The 17264-nt window shown below is 47.9% G+C and overlaps 1 protein-coding gene across 7 annotated transcripts in view; it reads right to left on the bottom strand.

The window, feature by feature from the left end:
* Window positions 1-5171: 5171 nt before the first annotated feature.
* The window catches only part of MYO18B (myosin XVIIIB), a 196557-nt gene continuing 184464 nt past the window's right edge, over window positions 5172-17264 (bottom strand). For all 7 annotated transcript variants that reach the window (XM_075013071.1, XM_075013075.1, XM_075013073.1 and 4 more), the window contains 2 exons: window positions 8290-9542; window positions 5172-5361 (listed from right to left, as the gene is read on the bottom strand). In XM_075013071.1, the coding sequence (XP_074869172.1) occupies window positions 8291-9542 (1252 nt within the window). In that variant the 3' untranslated portion in view covers window positions 5172-5361; window position 8290. The remainder of the gene's footprint in view (window positions 5362-8289; window positions 9543-17264) is intronic.

Here is a 17264-nt window from a genome sequence, read left to right as displayed (position 1 = left end):
ATTGCAGGGCAGAACTTCCTGCCTCACTCGTGAGAATATCCTTCTTTTGGGGGATCACCTTGGCTCCAGCCCTCACTTTCCAGTTAAACCCAAGGGTCTGTTGAGCACACACATCTGTGCCTTCAAGCATACGTCTAGCCTTGCTCAGCAAACCAGAGATGCATGCACTTTGCTTCATAAGCATATGGTGTAAGAGCTTTGCTGAATGGGGCCCTAACTACAGCTGTGCAGGTGCTAGGGATCTTTCTAGGCTGGATGGGTTAAAATAAGACCTGGACATCCAAGGGGAATACATTATTTCTCAGACTGTGACCACTGACACGCTTGGTCAGTGTTTGATTCCAGGTGACTGATGTTAGTGTAGTCTTTCTGGCTTGACAAATGAATGTAACTGTGGTGACAAGATGAAGTATTTTCTCATGGGGCTCTATCATGACTGAAAGCAGTGACCTGAGCTGTGTAGGCTTGTGCAGCGCCATCATAGTTTGCTGTGTGGTAGGTAAGAGCTATATTTACCTTGTCCTTTGACATGCAGCATCCTCTGTGGTGGGGCGGCATTCAGTACCAGAAGACACGGCAGCACAACACTAATCACAGAATCACAGAATACGAGAACTGGAAGGGACTGCGCTCTAGAGGTCATCAAGTCCAGTCCCCTGTGCCCACGGCAGGACCAAGCAATATATAGACCATCCCTGACAGAGGTTTATCTAAACCATGGGTGTCCAACCTTTTGGCTTGCCTGGGCCACATTGAGTGAAGATAGTCTTGGGCCGCGTACAAAATATATAATATAGTTAATGTATATAAATCACATAATAATGTTAAAAGTTTACGATCTTGTGGGGCCGCATTACTAGCTGTCCAGGGCCACATGCGGCCCGCGGGCCACAGGTTGGACACGCCTGATCTAAACTGTTCTTAAATCTCTTCAATGATGGAGATTCCACAGCCTCTGTAGGCAATTTATTCCCATGCTTAACCACCCTGACGGTTAGGAAGTTTTTCCTCAACCTTCCACACTGCAATTCAAGCCCACTGCTTCTTTTCCTACCCTCAGATGCTAAGGAGAATAATTTTTCTCCCTCCTCTTTTTAATGACCTTTTAGTACTTACACACTGTTCTATTCCATCTCAGTCTTCTCTTTTCCAAACTAAACTAACCCTGTTTTTAAAATCATCCCTCACAGGTTATGTTTTCTAGAACTTTAATCATTTTGGTTGTTCTTCTCTGGATCTGCTCCACATTCCCAATATCTTTCTTGAAATGTAGGGTCCAGAACTGGATGCAATACTTCAACTGAGGCCTAGTCAACACAGACTAGAGACAAAGAATGACTTCTCATGTCTTGCTTATGACATTCCTGTTAATGCATCCCAGAGTCACGTTTGTATTTTTTGCAATACACACACTGTTGATGCAGATTTAGCTTGTGGTCCAGTAGGACTCCCAGATCCCTTTCTGCAGTACTCCTTGCTAGACAATTATTTCCCATTTTGTACGTGTGAAGCTGATTGTTCCTCTCCAGGCAGAGTTCTTTGCATTTGTCCTTATTGAACCTCATCCTGTTTGCCTTCAATCATTTCTCCAGTTCGTACACGAAGTGGAAACGTAATACCAAGCTAACTGAAGCTACACAGGACACTTCGGAAAAGCTGACTTATCTTTGTGGCTAGCTGTCCTGTGCCAGTGACAAGTGCAGTGAGACCTGTCAGCATCAGCACCTCAGTTTTACTCTCATCGGCATTCAGCACTTTGGAGGAGCAAAGTGTTTGCTCAGTGCCATGCTGTTATGACCACTTAGCACTGGGTTAGAGTGCAGAGTGCTATCACCTGCTTTGCCAACGTGAATGACAAGACATGCAGGTGTGCATCGGTGGCCTGCGAGAAGGCAGGACCAGAGGGTGTCTGAAGAGGTATCACTGTGCACCGTTCTGAGCTCCGTAATCCATGCAAGGAAAGGGTGAGCTGGGATTTGGGTTACAAAGCAAAATAAATCCAACACATTGAAAGCTTTGGAGGCTCACGTCCCTCTCTTAATGGTCGGCTCGTTCATGCTGTAGTGGTGCCAAGTCGTGTGTGTGCTCTGTCACAGATCGCATCCCCTTTCCCGTCTATAATGTCTCCCGAGGATAAAGTAGTGCAGCCAACTCCATTGCCTCTGCCTCCGTTCTTCCTTTTGGGTGCACAAAACCAGTCGGTCAGTGCAGATCTCTGTGTCCTAGACCAGTATGAACAGGCACATGTGAAAGTGGGAGCAACTGACTTTAATTCGTGCTGAGTAACTCCCCTGCTCCTCATAGAGGTTATGCAGATGCTGAATTTTATAAGGCAAAAGTCCCAGACAAGCACAGTGTTCGGTCTATTCTAGCCTGTCGAGTGTTTTCCCCTAGAGCACTATTAGGTATAGAAGCTGCACAGACGTTCACGCTGGTTGGAAGGAAAGGCTTCAAAGCTCTCTCCTTCCGAAGCACACAAGCTCTGAGTTTTCAGTACGGTATGACTGATGAGTAGAGAAAGGAGGGATGTGGGGGCGGTTAAAAACTGTTTCTCACTCACTTTTCTCTTTTTCCCCACTGAGAGAAGGGAGGAAAGAGCCAGTGCCATTTCGGAAACTGCGGAGGCTGGACTGAGCATGCAGGGTACTGTAGTGATCCATTTTGGCAGTGTTCAGGGGGAAAGGATCTTTTAAAAAAGCTGTGATTTCTTAATGGGATTGCACTGGGAATGCGGGAGGAATGTAATATGCCCATAAAAGGCCCTTTTAATGAAGAACTCCACAAGGAACACTTGGAATACATTTTGGCTTTGAAAGCAGGAGCTTTTTTTTTTTTTTAAAGGTGCCTTACACACCTGATAAACTGTTCCACAACCTGAACTCTTCTTAATTGCACAGGCAATGAGACCTACTTACCCCACCTCCCTGGGGTGTTATGAGAGCTAGTTAATGGCTGGAAAGCACAGTGAATGTGGCAGGCTCGAACTAGTGATAATATCAGCCAATAGAATAGTCCCCAAACCCTGGCTGTGCCAGAAATTAATCTTATTCTGGATGCTGCTGCCTGGCTAAACACTTAAAACCCGCATGTGTTTGATTAAGACAAAGAAGTGGGTCCTGCCCTCAGGAGCTGCAGGTGAAAAACAAGGAATAAGAACTGCTCTGACTAGAATGATGATGCCAGTGGCTTGGGTGCAATGTTCCTTGGGAGTCCTTGCAGCCCCAGGTTTTGTGTTGTCATGCATTTCAAATCAAACACAAGTCTAAAGGCAAAGTGTCCAACAAGGTTATTTTCGGAACTGAGCTCTTGCAAATTAACTTCTATCTGGCCTAGGAATCAAGCTGGGCTCAGAAACAAGCTGGGCCTGCTGCCAAAGTCCTCAGCAAGCAGGTGACTAGGAAGTTGCAGCACAGGGATGCCGTCCACCTTATGCCCAAAGTAGGGGCAGTGCCATGATGGGGCGGGGTGGGTGGGGATTGTTTCAGTACCATGCAGCAAACCACCACTGAGTGTTCACTTGCCTGGGCCTGGAGGCATCTGCCAGCACCTGCCTTTCACCACGAAATGAATGCTTGTGCCCTGCGGCTTTTGCTCTGACACACGAGTCTTGCTGGCCTTTCCCTTTCACGTGCTACACGCAATGCTGTGTGTCTGCCCACAGAGAGGTGAAGGGGGAGTGTTTCTTTCATGCCCTGCTGCAAGCTCCCCAGACCATTGCCCATGGTTCAATCTGACGCTAATGATAAGTGTAAAATCAGCCAGGCATTCGCTCCCCTCTAGACTGCGAGACACCATTCTTCTCCAGCCAGCAGTGGTGACAAACTGACGTTCCCCAGTTGCCTCGTGACTGTGGCTGTTCTCACAAGCCAAGAGCAGAAGTTTGTCAAACTAACTAAGCACTTGCCAGTGAGCCTCAAAGCAAAAAGACACCAGCCAAGCACGGTGCATTCTCAAAGCTCACAGCGCACAAAGCACAGGTTAAAATAAGCCCCAGAGTCCAACGATCTATACAACTAGAGAGGGGCCCATGGTGCTGCGGCGACCACCACTGCGCTTCAGCCCTTACAGCTGAACTTCTTTGGAACCATGTGGGAAAGTCAATGCTAACTATCTAATTTTCCTCCTTAGCTCATTTTTATTGGTGGAAAAGTGACCCGATGGTTTGGTTTTGCTTCCAGTAATGGTGAGGCCATTAATTAGGTGTGTTCAAACTGTGCGGCTGTAACTACAAGTACTCTGTGCCTGCACAATTCTTCCATTACCTACTTTAGAAAAATGTGCCAGAACGCAGGGAAAGTTCCCGGGGTCCAGACTCGCACAAAGAACTAAGAAAATGTCAGGTGCTGGCTACTGGCAGGGTGGTTGTGCGAGGCTGTGCACAAAGCCAGAGAAGAGGTGGAAATGTTTACCCCTGTATCAGAGGGGTAGCCATGTAACTCTGTTTCCATACATGCATCTGACAAAGTGGGTGTTTGTCCACAAAAGCTTATGCTCCAATCAACCAGTTAGTCTGTAAGGTGCTACAGGACTTCTCATTGTTTTTACCTAGTTGTGTGTATATTGTGAACATGAGACCTGGTACAAAGGTTTTGCAGCCATCTGTGAGAAAGGAAATGCTTCTTGTTACACAGGTTTGGTTTAAACTAAAAATGCAGCAGAAGAGGAGAGTGAGAAATTCTACAGCCTGAAACATGGAAATTTGCTTACATGCAAATTTCTGGTCATGAAAAGAAAAGAGTTTAGAAAATAAGGTGTAAAACACGACCCAACTATTTCAACCTTATAAGAGCCAGTCAGCATGCCAACATATTGAAAACGCGGCCATTGGCAGTGAAAGACATTTTCTGAAGAGTTTCACAGTTTTGCTACCATTGAAGAAAAAGAAAGTTTTTCCAGCTCCTGAGAAGCTAGAATTTTGAGTGGGATTATTAGAAAGTACAGATTCAATGACAAAGCAAAAACCCATGTGAAGTAAAAGTTGCCAGGAACTTTGTTTATTAAGACATAAGTGCAGATGGCTCTAAGGATTGCACATTACACTGAGAAATGTCCCTTAACCCGACTGCTGCAGTGGGCTGCAGTTACGTAGTAGTGGACTTTTCAACACAGGCATTTTGTTTTCAGCTGCCTGTTCTCACTGCAAGGAAAGGAAAGAAGAGAAGAGACTTAAGTCGAAGAAGTGACTATTTTATTTTGTGTAAAGCATGCAGAGGTCAGAACACGGCTTCCCATGATCGTGTGCATCAGATCTCTGTCTTGTATCGGTGTGCTTCAGACAAGGAGCCATGAAAGCCACCTACGTATCTCTTCTAAGAACTACGAAATGAGGAAAGCTTCAAATGAGGTCTCAGCGTCAGGAATCTAAAAGATGAATGCAGGTAAGAAGAGGCCAGTTAAGTGACATGTTTCAGACTACAGAACTCAGTACTGAACAGTTCTCAAGCTACCAGCTGAAACATTACTGCAGCGGCTAATGCCACACTCCATTCTGAGACACTGGCTCCCAAATGGTGCTGGCAATGCTGAAACTGCTCTCTGACTGTTCTGCAGAGTTTCCTAATGCGACCAAACATCTGTCCTGCATGGGCTAGCTGACAGCACCCAGAAGCTGCGTCTACACGTGCACGCTACTTCGAAGTAGCGGCAGTAACTTCGAAATAGCACCCGTCACGTCTACACGTGTTGGGCGCTATTTCGAAGTTGAAATCGACGTTAGGCGGCGAGACGTCGAAGTCGCTAACCCCATGAGGGGATGGGAATAGCGCCCTACTTCGACGTTCAACATCGAAGTAGGGACGTGTAGACGATCCGCGTCCCGCAACATCGAAATAGCGGGGTCCTCCATGGCGGCCATCAGCTGGGGGGTTGAGAGATACTCTCTCTCCAGCCCTTGCGGGGCTCTGTGGTCACCGTGGGCAGCAGCCCTTAGCCCAGGGCTTCTGGCTGCTGCTGCTGCAGCTGGGGGTCCGTGCTGCATATACAGGGTCTGCAACTAGTTGTTGGCTCTGTGTATCTTGCACTGTTTAATGAAAGCGTGTCTGGGAGGGTCCCTTTAAGGGAGCGACTTGCTGTTGAGTCCGCCCCGTGACCCTGTCTGCAGCTGTGCCTGGCTCCCTTATTTCGATGTGTGCTACTTTGGCGTGTAGACGTTCCCTCGCTGTGCCTATTTCGATGTTGGGCTGAGCAACGTCAAAGTTGAACATCGACGTTGCCAGCCCTGGAGGACGTGTAGACGTTATTCATCGAAATAGCCTATTTCGATGTCGCAACATCGAAATAAGCTATTTCGAAGTTGGGTGCACGTGTAGACGTAGCCAGAGTGTTGCATTTCTTCTCTTGGGCACTCTCCTCTCTTTCCCAAGCAAAGAGCACTCTTTTGGCTGGCTGCTGTTTCTGCACTTTATAGTTTATAGACACCGCTTATTACAGTTTATTAAAATGAAGTCTGGGGGAAATTGGGATATCTGATTATGCAAATGCTGCTTCCCATAAAGAAATAGTTTATTAAGGCATCCTCCGCTCCTGTGTTGGTGTAGCAGATTTGGGCACAGCGTGATATCCAATAAGTCTGTCTAAAGGCTGCAGTTTTACAAAACATTCTTCTAATCTATTTTAAACACAGTTCCAGGTCTGGTGCATTCATTAGGGAGTTTGCTTTCAAACCTGGATTGCAGTAATCAATCTGAACTCTGGAAGCATCAGAGCAATAACAGAATGGGATCCAACTGGTTGCCAGAATCAAATGCTGAGTACAGGAGGGAGAGTGACTAGAAGTGAAATCTACCTTCACTGGAGGGCAGAGTGCTGGGATCCCAGCTTCTCAATGTTTGAGATTAATAAAACAAGTGAAGTATAGGGATGCAGGTTCAAAAGATGCTCTATGGAACACAACGTGAGGAGAGCTGGGTGATAGTATTCCTGTGACTACGGAAGGGTGAGGAGCCAGGCTCGGCTCAAAGCAGTCTGGTCAGAAGAGACTCCCTTGTTTTTCCAGCACTGACAGCACTGCACAGTGCATGTAAAATGCTGCTACAGGTCATACCTCCTAAAACCAGCACTCTCTGGTCTGGAAAAACCCAGCGATGCTCCTGGACCAGAGAGCCAGGCAGGAGAGCAAACCAGAGTCAGGTTCCAGCAGACCCACAGGCAAGGCCGTTGTTAAGTTTTCCTGTGCTCTGTGCAGCTGACTGCCTGCATCCCTCAACCCCTGCAAGGGCAGGAGGCAGCCATATCATGGGCCAGGACTGTGAGGGCAGGGGATGTGTGGGGGTGGGCAGGAGAAGGGCCAGGATGCTGTTGGGGGACCAGACAGACTGAGGGGCACCAGCCGACTGGAGCTGCGAGCTGGCAGGTGGAGAAGGGGTGGAGGATTGGGGCAGGGAGAGCAGGGTCTGGGGGCCAACAGGGCTGGAGGGGGTTGGGAGGGCAGGGACTTGGGTCTGACGGAGCTGGGAGGTGGAGGAGGCTGGGGAGCTAGCAGCGGGGAGCACAGGCAGACGGCCAGCTGCGGCGGGCCAGGGAGCAGGACCAGTGGGGACATTAATCTCCTCCGGTCCAGCAAAATCCCGCATTTTGGACCACTCAGGTCCCGAGGGTGCCAGACCAGGGAGGCGCAACCTGTAGCTCCAAATGATGGTGCCTCATGGCCACTGTGCACTGATGTCAATGGGGAGCTAGGCTCTAATGCAGTCAGGGCCATGGCCTCCTGAGCCCAGCCCCTCCTCCTCCAGCTGGGCACAAAGCAAAGACCAGAGTCTCAAAAGGTTCCTGTGGACCAGTTTCTGCCCGTCTGTCTGCAGTGCAGGGGACAGGCGAGTTCAGGGACCTGTCCTCTCTCTTGTACAGCCTGTGTAGAGGGAACGCCATGAGCGCAGGGGACCAGCACAGCCTGCCTTCTGGGTGCCCTGCAAATGGGGCTGCAGGGAGATTGGGCCTCTCCCTTCTGCTCACTGTCACCTGGAGCAGGAGCAGCACATGGGGCTGGGGAACAGGGCTGTCTTGTGGCGAATTCTGCTTTGGCCACAAGGAAGCCCTGAGCTGGGGTGGAGGAACCACCATGGGACCAAATCACTAAGTTCATATTATTTATCATTAACGCCAAGCAGAAAGGTGGATTCTGGACAGAGTTTGGCTCATTAGCCAGCACTGGGCTGTTCCAGACCAGAAGCCTCTGGAGATAAGAATCTGCAGTAAAAATGCTGGCAGAGCTTCTGGCTCAGTGTCACAAACAGCCAGCCAGCCTAAGGTAACCATACGGACAGGTCATGGTTAGCCTATTAGCAAGTTTACCTTAGTCCCTTCCTAGATATTTCCTCATAATGTTATTCACATCATCTTCTCTCCCTTCAGCCTCCCATCGCCTTTCGTCTTCTCCACCTTCAGAGATTAGTTTTCCAGCACATCCTTCTCCTTCTGGTCTTTGAATCTTTGGCCGGCTTTTGATGCTGTCAGCACTTTTAAAAGAAACGATGGAGCCAGAGGATGAAGATGAGTCAGAGAGGTTTCCAGAGTCGTCTTTGGCCTTTGAAATGGTTTTTAGCTTGGACAAAAAAGTGCTGTCTGCTGTAGCCTGGTCTTCAAAATGAACACTCATAGGCCTCTGACCTTCTCTCTTGTCCTTGACAGGTCTGGACAAACTGCTTGTTGACTGGGATTTTTGAATTGCTGGAAGAAAGTCGTCAAAATCAACATTTGTTCTTCTTTCATAGTTGAGAGTTGGTATCTTCCAAGTGAAGGGGTCACTTTCCTTTCCGTCATTCACAACATCACTAAATTGCTTACTCTGAAACACCAGAGATTCTTTCCCCAGGTCAGTATTGGCTGCATCCCCTAATGATGGTTCGAGGTAACTTCTCCTTGGTTTAAGTCTTGAGATATTGAATGCATCTGCTCCCACAGCTGTTGAACTCAGAGGTAGGGAGGAATTGTCAAGATTTTGTAAAAGCGAGTCACAGGAGCCAAACCTGGACATTCTTTTGAGAGCCGGGGAGTGTGCTGGTTCTCTCTTCTCAAATGATATGAATTTTAAGCTGGAGGAACGCACTAGGCTACCTCCTGCAGGCACTCCTTCACTTTCTGAATGTTCACTGGTGCTCAACTTCCTTGGGAACTCATCATCCTCTTTGAAAGACCTGCATCTTCTCAGGGAGGAGGCCCCAGTTGTTTGGTAGATTGGCAGGGGGGAGGTGTCTTCTAACTCTAATGTTCCCGGCTGTTTCTCTGTTGCCCTTTTCCTCCTCAGCTCTTCTACATATTCCGAAAGTGCAGATGAAGAGCTTGGAAATGTCTCTCCTGCTGCAGGAGATGACCTCCTTCTCATCACTGATGGTGATGTGGCCCCTAAGGTAGCCACAACTTCCTTCTGTCTGTCAAGCTCCTCCTTATCAACAATTCTTCCCAATTCCCATCTTTGTGTGCCAACTAAACGACTCTCATCCTTCCCAAAATCTGCCTCTGCCACATTTCTTCCATATTCCCCTCGCCTCACACTGAGCACAGAAGCTGGTCGGTTCATTTCTTGATCTTTCGTTTCTTTGTTCATCCTAAGCAACAATGAAAATATATACATGTTAGTTTATGTTATAAGACTTGATGTAGCTGCAACGTCAGTCAGAAAGGTCACATGCTCGAATCCAGAAACCTCTTTTTATCTTCTAGTCTCAATTGACCCACTGCCTCAGAGTAGGAATTGCTGACTGCAGGTAAATGAACTCTACCTGTTTCACTAAGTGTAATTTTTAAGCATAACTGAACACAACATAAATGACTCTCAGTAAACTACAGCGGCTAAAAGGCATGACTTAAGTTAGATCAAATCACATACAGTGTACTTTATCAATCTCACATACCAAGCCTTGCCTTAAAATGGATTGCTTTCTCAATGGATTTTAGAATACATGGAATTTATTTGATTTCTGTCACTACCCAAAGATGATACACTGAATCTTAATGAAGCTGAATTAAAACACACTTTCCTATTGTTATTGTTTCTCCAGTGCTCTCTTTGGTAGGAGGAAATAATTATAATCTGTACGACTGGCTGTGGGTTGGCTATGAACAGCGCACACAATGGGACAAACGCCTTCCATTCAGTAGTATTTCAGGATTTGCCTTTATGAACTCAGCTTTTTAGAATGGAAAACAGGTCAAAAACCAGAAAGCTGCTCCCATGAAACAGGAGCCTATCTGTGACATGGAAATTAGACCCAATGCAAGGGCCAGGCAAGTGGAGGTAGTTAGCCTTTGTTTCACCAGACACTGTCTATTGCCCTACAAAAACAGTGCATGTAGCGAGAACCCATTCACCAGTAAATGGAAGACTTGAGCAGCTCTCGCAGAAGATGCTGCAGAGACCCCAGGGGCTGGAGGTGGAGGGGAGAGCATGTGAATTCTTTCTGCAAACAATCACAAATGCTGGTGTTTAAGGAGCGGTGGCAAGCTTTTCTAATTAATCCTTGTTAAACAATAGGTATCATTGTCAGAGTTTTTTTTAAGGGGATGATGCTCTTAGAGCTTGTAGCTTTCACTAGTAAAAGGAATGCGGTATATCTTTAGAATTCCCTACTATTTTACTAACAAGGGCATGTTATCTTTCTGTAAACAGTATCAGCAAGTATTCAAATGGAAGATTTTTGCTGTTGAGTCACTGGAGCTCTCTTTTAAGAGCAGGCACCTTGAGCAGGAGAAAATGCAATAATAAAGGTGCCATGCCTCATTTGTGGTTGGCAAGGTACCAGATCTGCTGTCAGTGGAGATTCTCTGGCGTGGAGGTAGGGATACATGCCAGCTTCTCAGAAAGAAGAGTCTCAAGAAACCAGGACTTGACATTGAGAGCCTGAACAGCTATCAGCTGGTACTTCTGGTAGGGATCCTATGGGAGGAGAGGGACATCTCTGACTGACTGGGCATGACTACAAGTCTCTGACTCAGGGTCGTTTGGGTAAAGCCCTGAGTACGAGACAGACACCACCAGGGTCATCTCCCCTCGGTGATGAAGGAAGACAGAGAGCCCGTGCGGATATTTCAATGCCTGGCAGACTGTTTTGGGCGGGGGCTACAAGGTGGGAGCTCTTATTCTAATGTAGTGCCCTGTGCACAGGCCCACTGACGGCAGGGCAAAGGTGGAAGTTGCCACGTGTCGCAGTATTTCAAAGACCCTGGAGCTCTGGGCCCTTTTGAAGTGCTGTGGCATGGCGGGGGGTGGAGGGGAGTGCCACAGTGCAGGTGGTTCTTACGGCTGACTGCCCTAAGCCCTGCCCCTTCCACCTTTGGCCACCCCCCTTCTGGAGACACAGAGCTGGGCACCAATCTCACTTTGCCCCAAGACCCACAATGGCTGTTGGCCATCTGTTCGCCCTGCTGTTTTGATGGGTGTTGGGAGGTGGGTGAGGAGGCTGATGTGGCATTACCTGTGGCTCAAGCCAGGTAAGAATGAGATGAGGTTGGCAGGTGGTTGAATGGCTGGATGATGGTGAAACTCTTCTTGCCTTATCTTTACCTCAGGGCTTGAGCCCAGCCCTTGTGACTTGTGGTCTCAGTCCGGGAGGCAGGCGGGATGCGGGCGGGATGCAGAGGTTAGGCTCTTGGGGGATGTTACAACTGCCTAGGCCAGGAATGCTTTATCCCATTTGCATCCGGTGAGGATGTTATGACTCTTTCTTTTGGACCGAGGATCTCTCTGAGGTGAAGGCTGTGAGGATACGGCCAAGCCACCAATTCATATTAGTTGTAATTTAAGAAGAGCCCTTTGTGAGCTGGTGGTGCTTTGCCTTAGCAGAGAAGACTGCAGCCTAACTTCTGAAGTGCCCATCATGCAAAACAACTACAGAAAGGCAATCAGTTCAAGGAGCAAGACCACACCCCATCAGATGCACATCCCGTCCTCTCATGTGCGCTGCAGAGATGGAAAAAATTGATTGCAATCATTGCTAGCCTTTGCACCACAAAGCCGTGGGTGAAATTCTTCAAATGTGATTGTACACTGTCATCCAAAGGCCTGAATATGCCTCCCCCCATATAATTTTAACAATAACTGATGGGGGGAGTTCATTTAATTTCTTCTATGCAGCATGACTGCCATTTTGAGGTGTTATTGTATGCTTCTTCAAGGTCTATAATTTTGGATCAATCATATCAAGTAATAATCTATAGGGCGCTCACCCTCAGATTCCCGCCAGTGAAAATTAGGCATGGAGTTTGTCAAAATGTATTTGCCTGGAAAGAATTGTTTCCTTTGTTTTGAAACTGGAGAAACTGCTGTAAAAGAAGCCTAGAATTTTCTAACACAAAAGTATATTGTGTGCTGAGTCACTGCAGTCAGAAATCATCAGCCAGGACCTATAATTTTCTTTAATGCAAAAGCTTCTTGGTTTTGAATTTGTCTGACAACAAGAAGAAGAAATGTGCGTGGATAGTCGGTTAAACCAGAGAGACCTAAATATAAACAAACAGACAGGGTGTGATGGAAGGGCTGATATGTCAAAGCCAGGAGTGGCATTTTACCTTGCTACATTAAACCCTCCTGATTAAGGAAGCATTCCAGTTGCTATGGTAACATCTTGGTAGCGAGTAATCGCAAAGACAATGCCCGGCAAGTTGAGACCTGGCTGTAGTGACCGTCCAGTAATTTAAATGGATAAGGCACTCAAAACAGCAGATGTCCTCAGGGGAGGGCAGCATGTTTGAACTGCTTTCCTTATCGTGTGATGTCAGTCAACAAAACCGAGGACAGGGGCTGGCGGAGGCAGCGGGATGAGCTTTGGTACGACTCTGCTGTAGCATACCGCTGTGGGCATGTGGTTTCCCGAAGTCAGCAATGTACGACAAGGAGCACCGATGTTCTGCAACAGGAGGGTACCTGAGCAGACTGATGAGTGAGGGGAGAGGCTCCTAAAATGGGAGCACCCATCCAAATGCACTGGCCTCCCCATCCTCTGACCAGTTCATGAACATCTCATGGTCTCACTCCAGCAGCTCCTTGGGTCAATGGACAGTCTCCTACTGACAACAGTGAGCCTAAGAACTCTTCCAGACACCTGGGGCTAGCAGATGATAGAATCATGGAACACTAGAACTGGAAGGGACCTCGAGAGGTCATCTAGCCCAGTCGCTTGAACCATATAGACGATCCCAGATAGGTGTCTACCTAACCTGCTCTTAAATATCTCCAGCGATGGAGATTCCACAATCTCCCTTGCTAATTTACGCCAGAGTTCAACCACCCTGACAGCTAGGAAGTTTCTCCTAATGTCCAACTTAAACTTCTCTTGCTGCAGTTTATGCCCATTGCTCCTTCTCCTATCCTCAGAGGCCAAGGAGAACAATTTTTCTCCCTCCTCCTTGTAACACTTTTTTAGGTACTTGAAAACCACGATCACGTTCCATCTCAGTCTTCTCTTTTCTAAACTAAACAAGCCCAGGTCTTTCAGACGTCCCTCATAGCTCATGTTCTCTAGACCTTCAGTCATTCTTGTTGCTCTTCTCTGGACCTTCTCCAATGAAGGATAAGACTAGCCATTAACCAGATAGAAACATGGCTCAGGGTTCATCCAGAATGATCCAAACTGCTGCAGTTTCCCGCACTAAATGACCTGACCCATAATAATTTCAGTTTTATGGGAACACAACAAAATTCTGGGGCGCATATGACAAGACTGTACTAGTATGCTGAACATACTGGTGCTGTAGCCCTGGTGTTCATGCAGTTTTCCCTTACAGATTATAACTATCAGGTCATTCATATAATCTGATAGAATCCCATCTTGTTCGCTATACGAAAGAGCTGTTGTAATCCTTTCCAAGAGGATTTACAGGGAAATTGCCCCTGTCCATTTCTGTATTTCCAGGTTCCTGGATTTCAACATTTACCCAGTCAGCTTTTCAATTTGCCTTCTGGTTTCCTAGGCTTAGATAAAACTGGATCAAAGAGGTAAGAGAATCTAACAGCCCATAACCACAAAAGAGTTAGAATCTGATATTCACTGCATCACTCAATGTAATAGACCTATTATCTCATGAAAGTGTTTACAGCCTGAACCTTAACGAACCGCACACACATTTATTGTTTTCACTATCTGTGAGATTAGAAAATTCAATCAACAGGAACCATTTTGTTTTTAAGACCTGGTCCAAAGAGCAATGTGAGAATTTTTCCTATTTGGGTCATGTGCGCACTAGCTGCTACTGTCCTTGAAGAGAAGAAGTGATGTCAGACCTCAGGCCTTTCACAACTTGGAAAAATATAGAAATTGTGCATTCTGCAATTTTGACAGCAAGAGCCCCGGCATGTGTGGGGCCAAAAGTGGGACCCACGGTGGGAGCAGAAAATCATGGCAAGGCAATAATAGACTTTATTACTGAAAATAAGACCAATTAGTGCTTGTCTGCAATATCCCATGGCTTGCCCACCACTCAGGCATAATTTTTTTGACAACCATCCTGCAATTCAAGCTAGGTCTTAACCATACCCAGGAAGCAGAGAAGCAAGTTGTTAATGTCTCCTGATTAGGGTCATAGCACTCAAGGCCAGAAAGAACCAATCTAGTCTCTTGCATGCCACAGGGCACCCTCCCCCCCGGAGCATTTGCACACTACACCCAGCAACCACAGTCAGACCAAAGTAGCACAGCCCAGAATAGGTTTTTACATGGCACAGGGAGAAAGAGAGGGGACCAAGATGCCTGGCACCTGAGGCCCCAGTGATGTAATTAAGTGAGAGAGACCCGGAAAATCCTGGAAAGTGACTTGCACCTATATGCTGTGCAGGAAAGCAAAACAAAGCCCCCATGCCCCAAGGTCACCGCCAATCTGACCTGGGACAAAATGTCTTTGTGAGCCCATATGTGGCAAGTCAAACAGTCAAGCATAAGAACGGCCACACTGGGTCAGACCAAAGGTCCATCTAGCCCAGTGTCCTGTCAGGTGCCCCAGAGGGAGTGAACAGAAGAAGGAATCATCAAGTGATCCCTTCCCTGGTGCCCATTCCCAGCCTCTGACAAATCATAATAGAGGCCAGCAACGCTTTTCCAACCCATCCTGGCTAATAGCCATGGATGGAGCTAACCTCCAGGAATTTATGTAGTTCTTTTTGAACCCTGTTAAAGCCCTGCTCTTCACAACATCCCCTGGCAAGGAGTTCCCCAGGTTGGCTGTGCACTGTGTGAAGAAATACTTCCTTTTGTTTGTTTCAAACCTGCTACCTATTCAGCATCCAAGGGAGAAAAAGCTCTGTGCCACCTCAGTGCCCTCTTCTGCCCTGCCCTGTCTCCCTCCCATCAATGCTGCCTCAGGAGAATCCTAAATATCTCTTGGGAGGATAGGGGCACAAGTACTAGCACCCTGGAAGACTCAAAAAAGACCATCATTGAAGCCAATATCAGTCATCAGCAACTTTGCTGGACTGGTCATGTGGCTCGGATGTCTGATCTGCACCTCTTGAAACACATTCTGCTTCCCGAATTGGAAGAAGGACAGAGGAGTGCTGGGGGCCAGCAGAAGCGATATAAGGACATGGTGAAGGCACGCATGAGAAAGTGCAGCATCGGTGCCGACACTTGGGAGAATCTTGTCCAAGACCGTCCCCAGGGGAGAACAGTAATTTGGGGGGGAGGGGGGTGCAATTAAGAGGTCCCACTGCAGTGTAGACAAGGAGAGGTGGAGAAGAAGAAAAGAGCATCAAAAACTGCCCAGCACCCCTCCTAGAGCTACCAACACCTGCCCCTTCCTTGATAAAGACTTGTGGCTCCAGAACTAGGGTGATCAGCCATCAACAGATTCACAAATAGGAGGGTGACATGAAGATGTCCCACTTGTTGTCGAATGACTGCCAAGAGAGAGAGAGTTCTGTGGGGTTACAGTGTAGTGAAGTTTGAGACCTCTGCTGCACCAACATTACCTCTAATCTTGTCCATCCCTGGGTGGATTTTTTTCCATCCATATGTGGAATTAATTTAGGTGTGTGCGTAACCAATAGAAACACAAACCCTAACAGCTGGCCTTCTGCTAAGCAGCTGTGCGGCTTTGAAATCTCACTTGGAGCAGCCTCACAAGAGTGCAGCTTACAAGGGAATGCTGCTCCACACTAATAAACTAGTTGCAAACCTGCTCATCTGCAGCCTTTGAGGAGAAAAATCTGTCGCTCCTTGTCAGCATTCCCCAGAGCAGAAGAGACAGAACCAGTCAGAGCATTTGTTGCTCCAGTAGCCTTAACTGCCAATCACAGGGATAACATAAAGAGCTCGGCTCTTGGCGCTGTGTAATCAGAGGTTAAGCTAAAACCTGCTAAAGTCAGTGATAATAGCTTTGTTATGCCACCCCGAGGAGTGAGGGGGTGAGCGGGGAGATCTGAGGTTAAATCAGTTGCCAATGTACATCTCAGTAAGAGCTGTGAGTGACAGCGGCACAGAGACTGTGTCAATGGGATTTGGATGGGGCGAGAAAGGGACCGAGAGCGAATTCTGAGTTCTGCGTCTCCGAAGGAAGGCAGACTTGACTTCTCTGGGCTGCCGTCTCTTATAGCAAATGCTGTAGCCTGAGCTCTCCACAAGCGGAAAGTGCCTGAACACAACAGTTCCAGCATTTTGCACTAGCAGGCAAGAGTGAAATCCGCTACTGCAGGCAATGCCCCACATAGCCTCTCTCGGGGGTCCTTAAGCAGGGCCCAGGCCTCATGCCTCATCTGCTCGGCTGATGTGAATTTCATTCCAGGCGAGTAACAGCTGCAGTTGAAATGCCCACATCTGTGGAAAGCATTAGAAATCAGGCCCTGAGTGACAGGTTAGGGACTGGCTGCTGGCCAGTGGGGCTGACAGCCAATGCAGGCCCCATGTCAAGGTACAGCAAGGAGTCCTGCGCCCCGTCCCCAGAAGGGGGGTCCTTGGGCAGAAGACGCAGGACCAGGGGTGTGGCAGCCCTCAAAGCCCTGCAGGGCTCCAGCAGCAGTGTAAAGGACCCAGGGCTCTGGCTGCCACAGTAACAGCAGCAGTGGCTTGGAGCCCAGGGCCTCTTTGAACCACCAGCCCTGCGACAACTGCCCTCTTAGCCCACCTCCTCAGCCCACCCCCTGCTGCTGCCTATTACAGAATGGCCAAGGAGAAGGCCAGCTTAGTTGCCTGTGCCCAGACTCAAGCAACAACATGGTCAGAACAGCCATGTGGGTGCAAAGGGCAGAATTTCATTACTCCAGCCTTCTTCACAGCCCCGCCACTCCTTCAAAAGCACAACAGGGCCCTGCTTCCTGTCTCCTCCTGGCTCCTTCCCGCAGGGAA

The sequence above is a fragment of the Carettochelys insculpta genome, chromosome 18 (assembly GCF_033958435.1).
Source record: "Carettochelys insculpta isolate YL-2023 chromosome 18, ASM3395843v1, whole genome shotgun sequence".
NCBI classification, from domain to species: domain Eukaryota; kingdom Metazoa; phylum Chordata; order Testudines; family Carettochelyidae; genus Carettochelys; species Carettochelys insculpta.
Note: the sequence above shows the minus strand (reverse complement) of the source record. Positions and strands in the feature narration are given on the sequence as shown.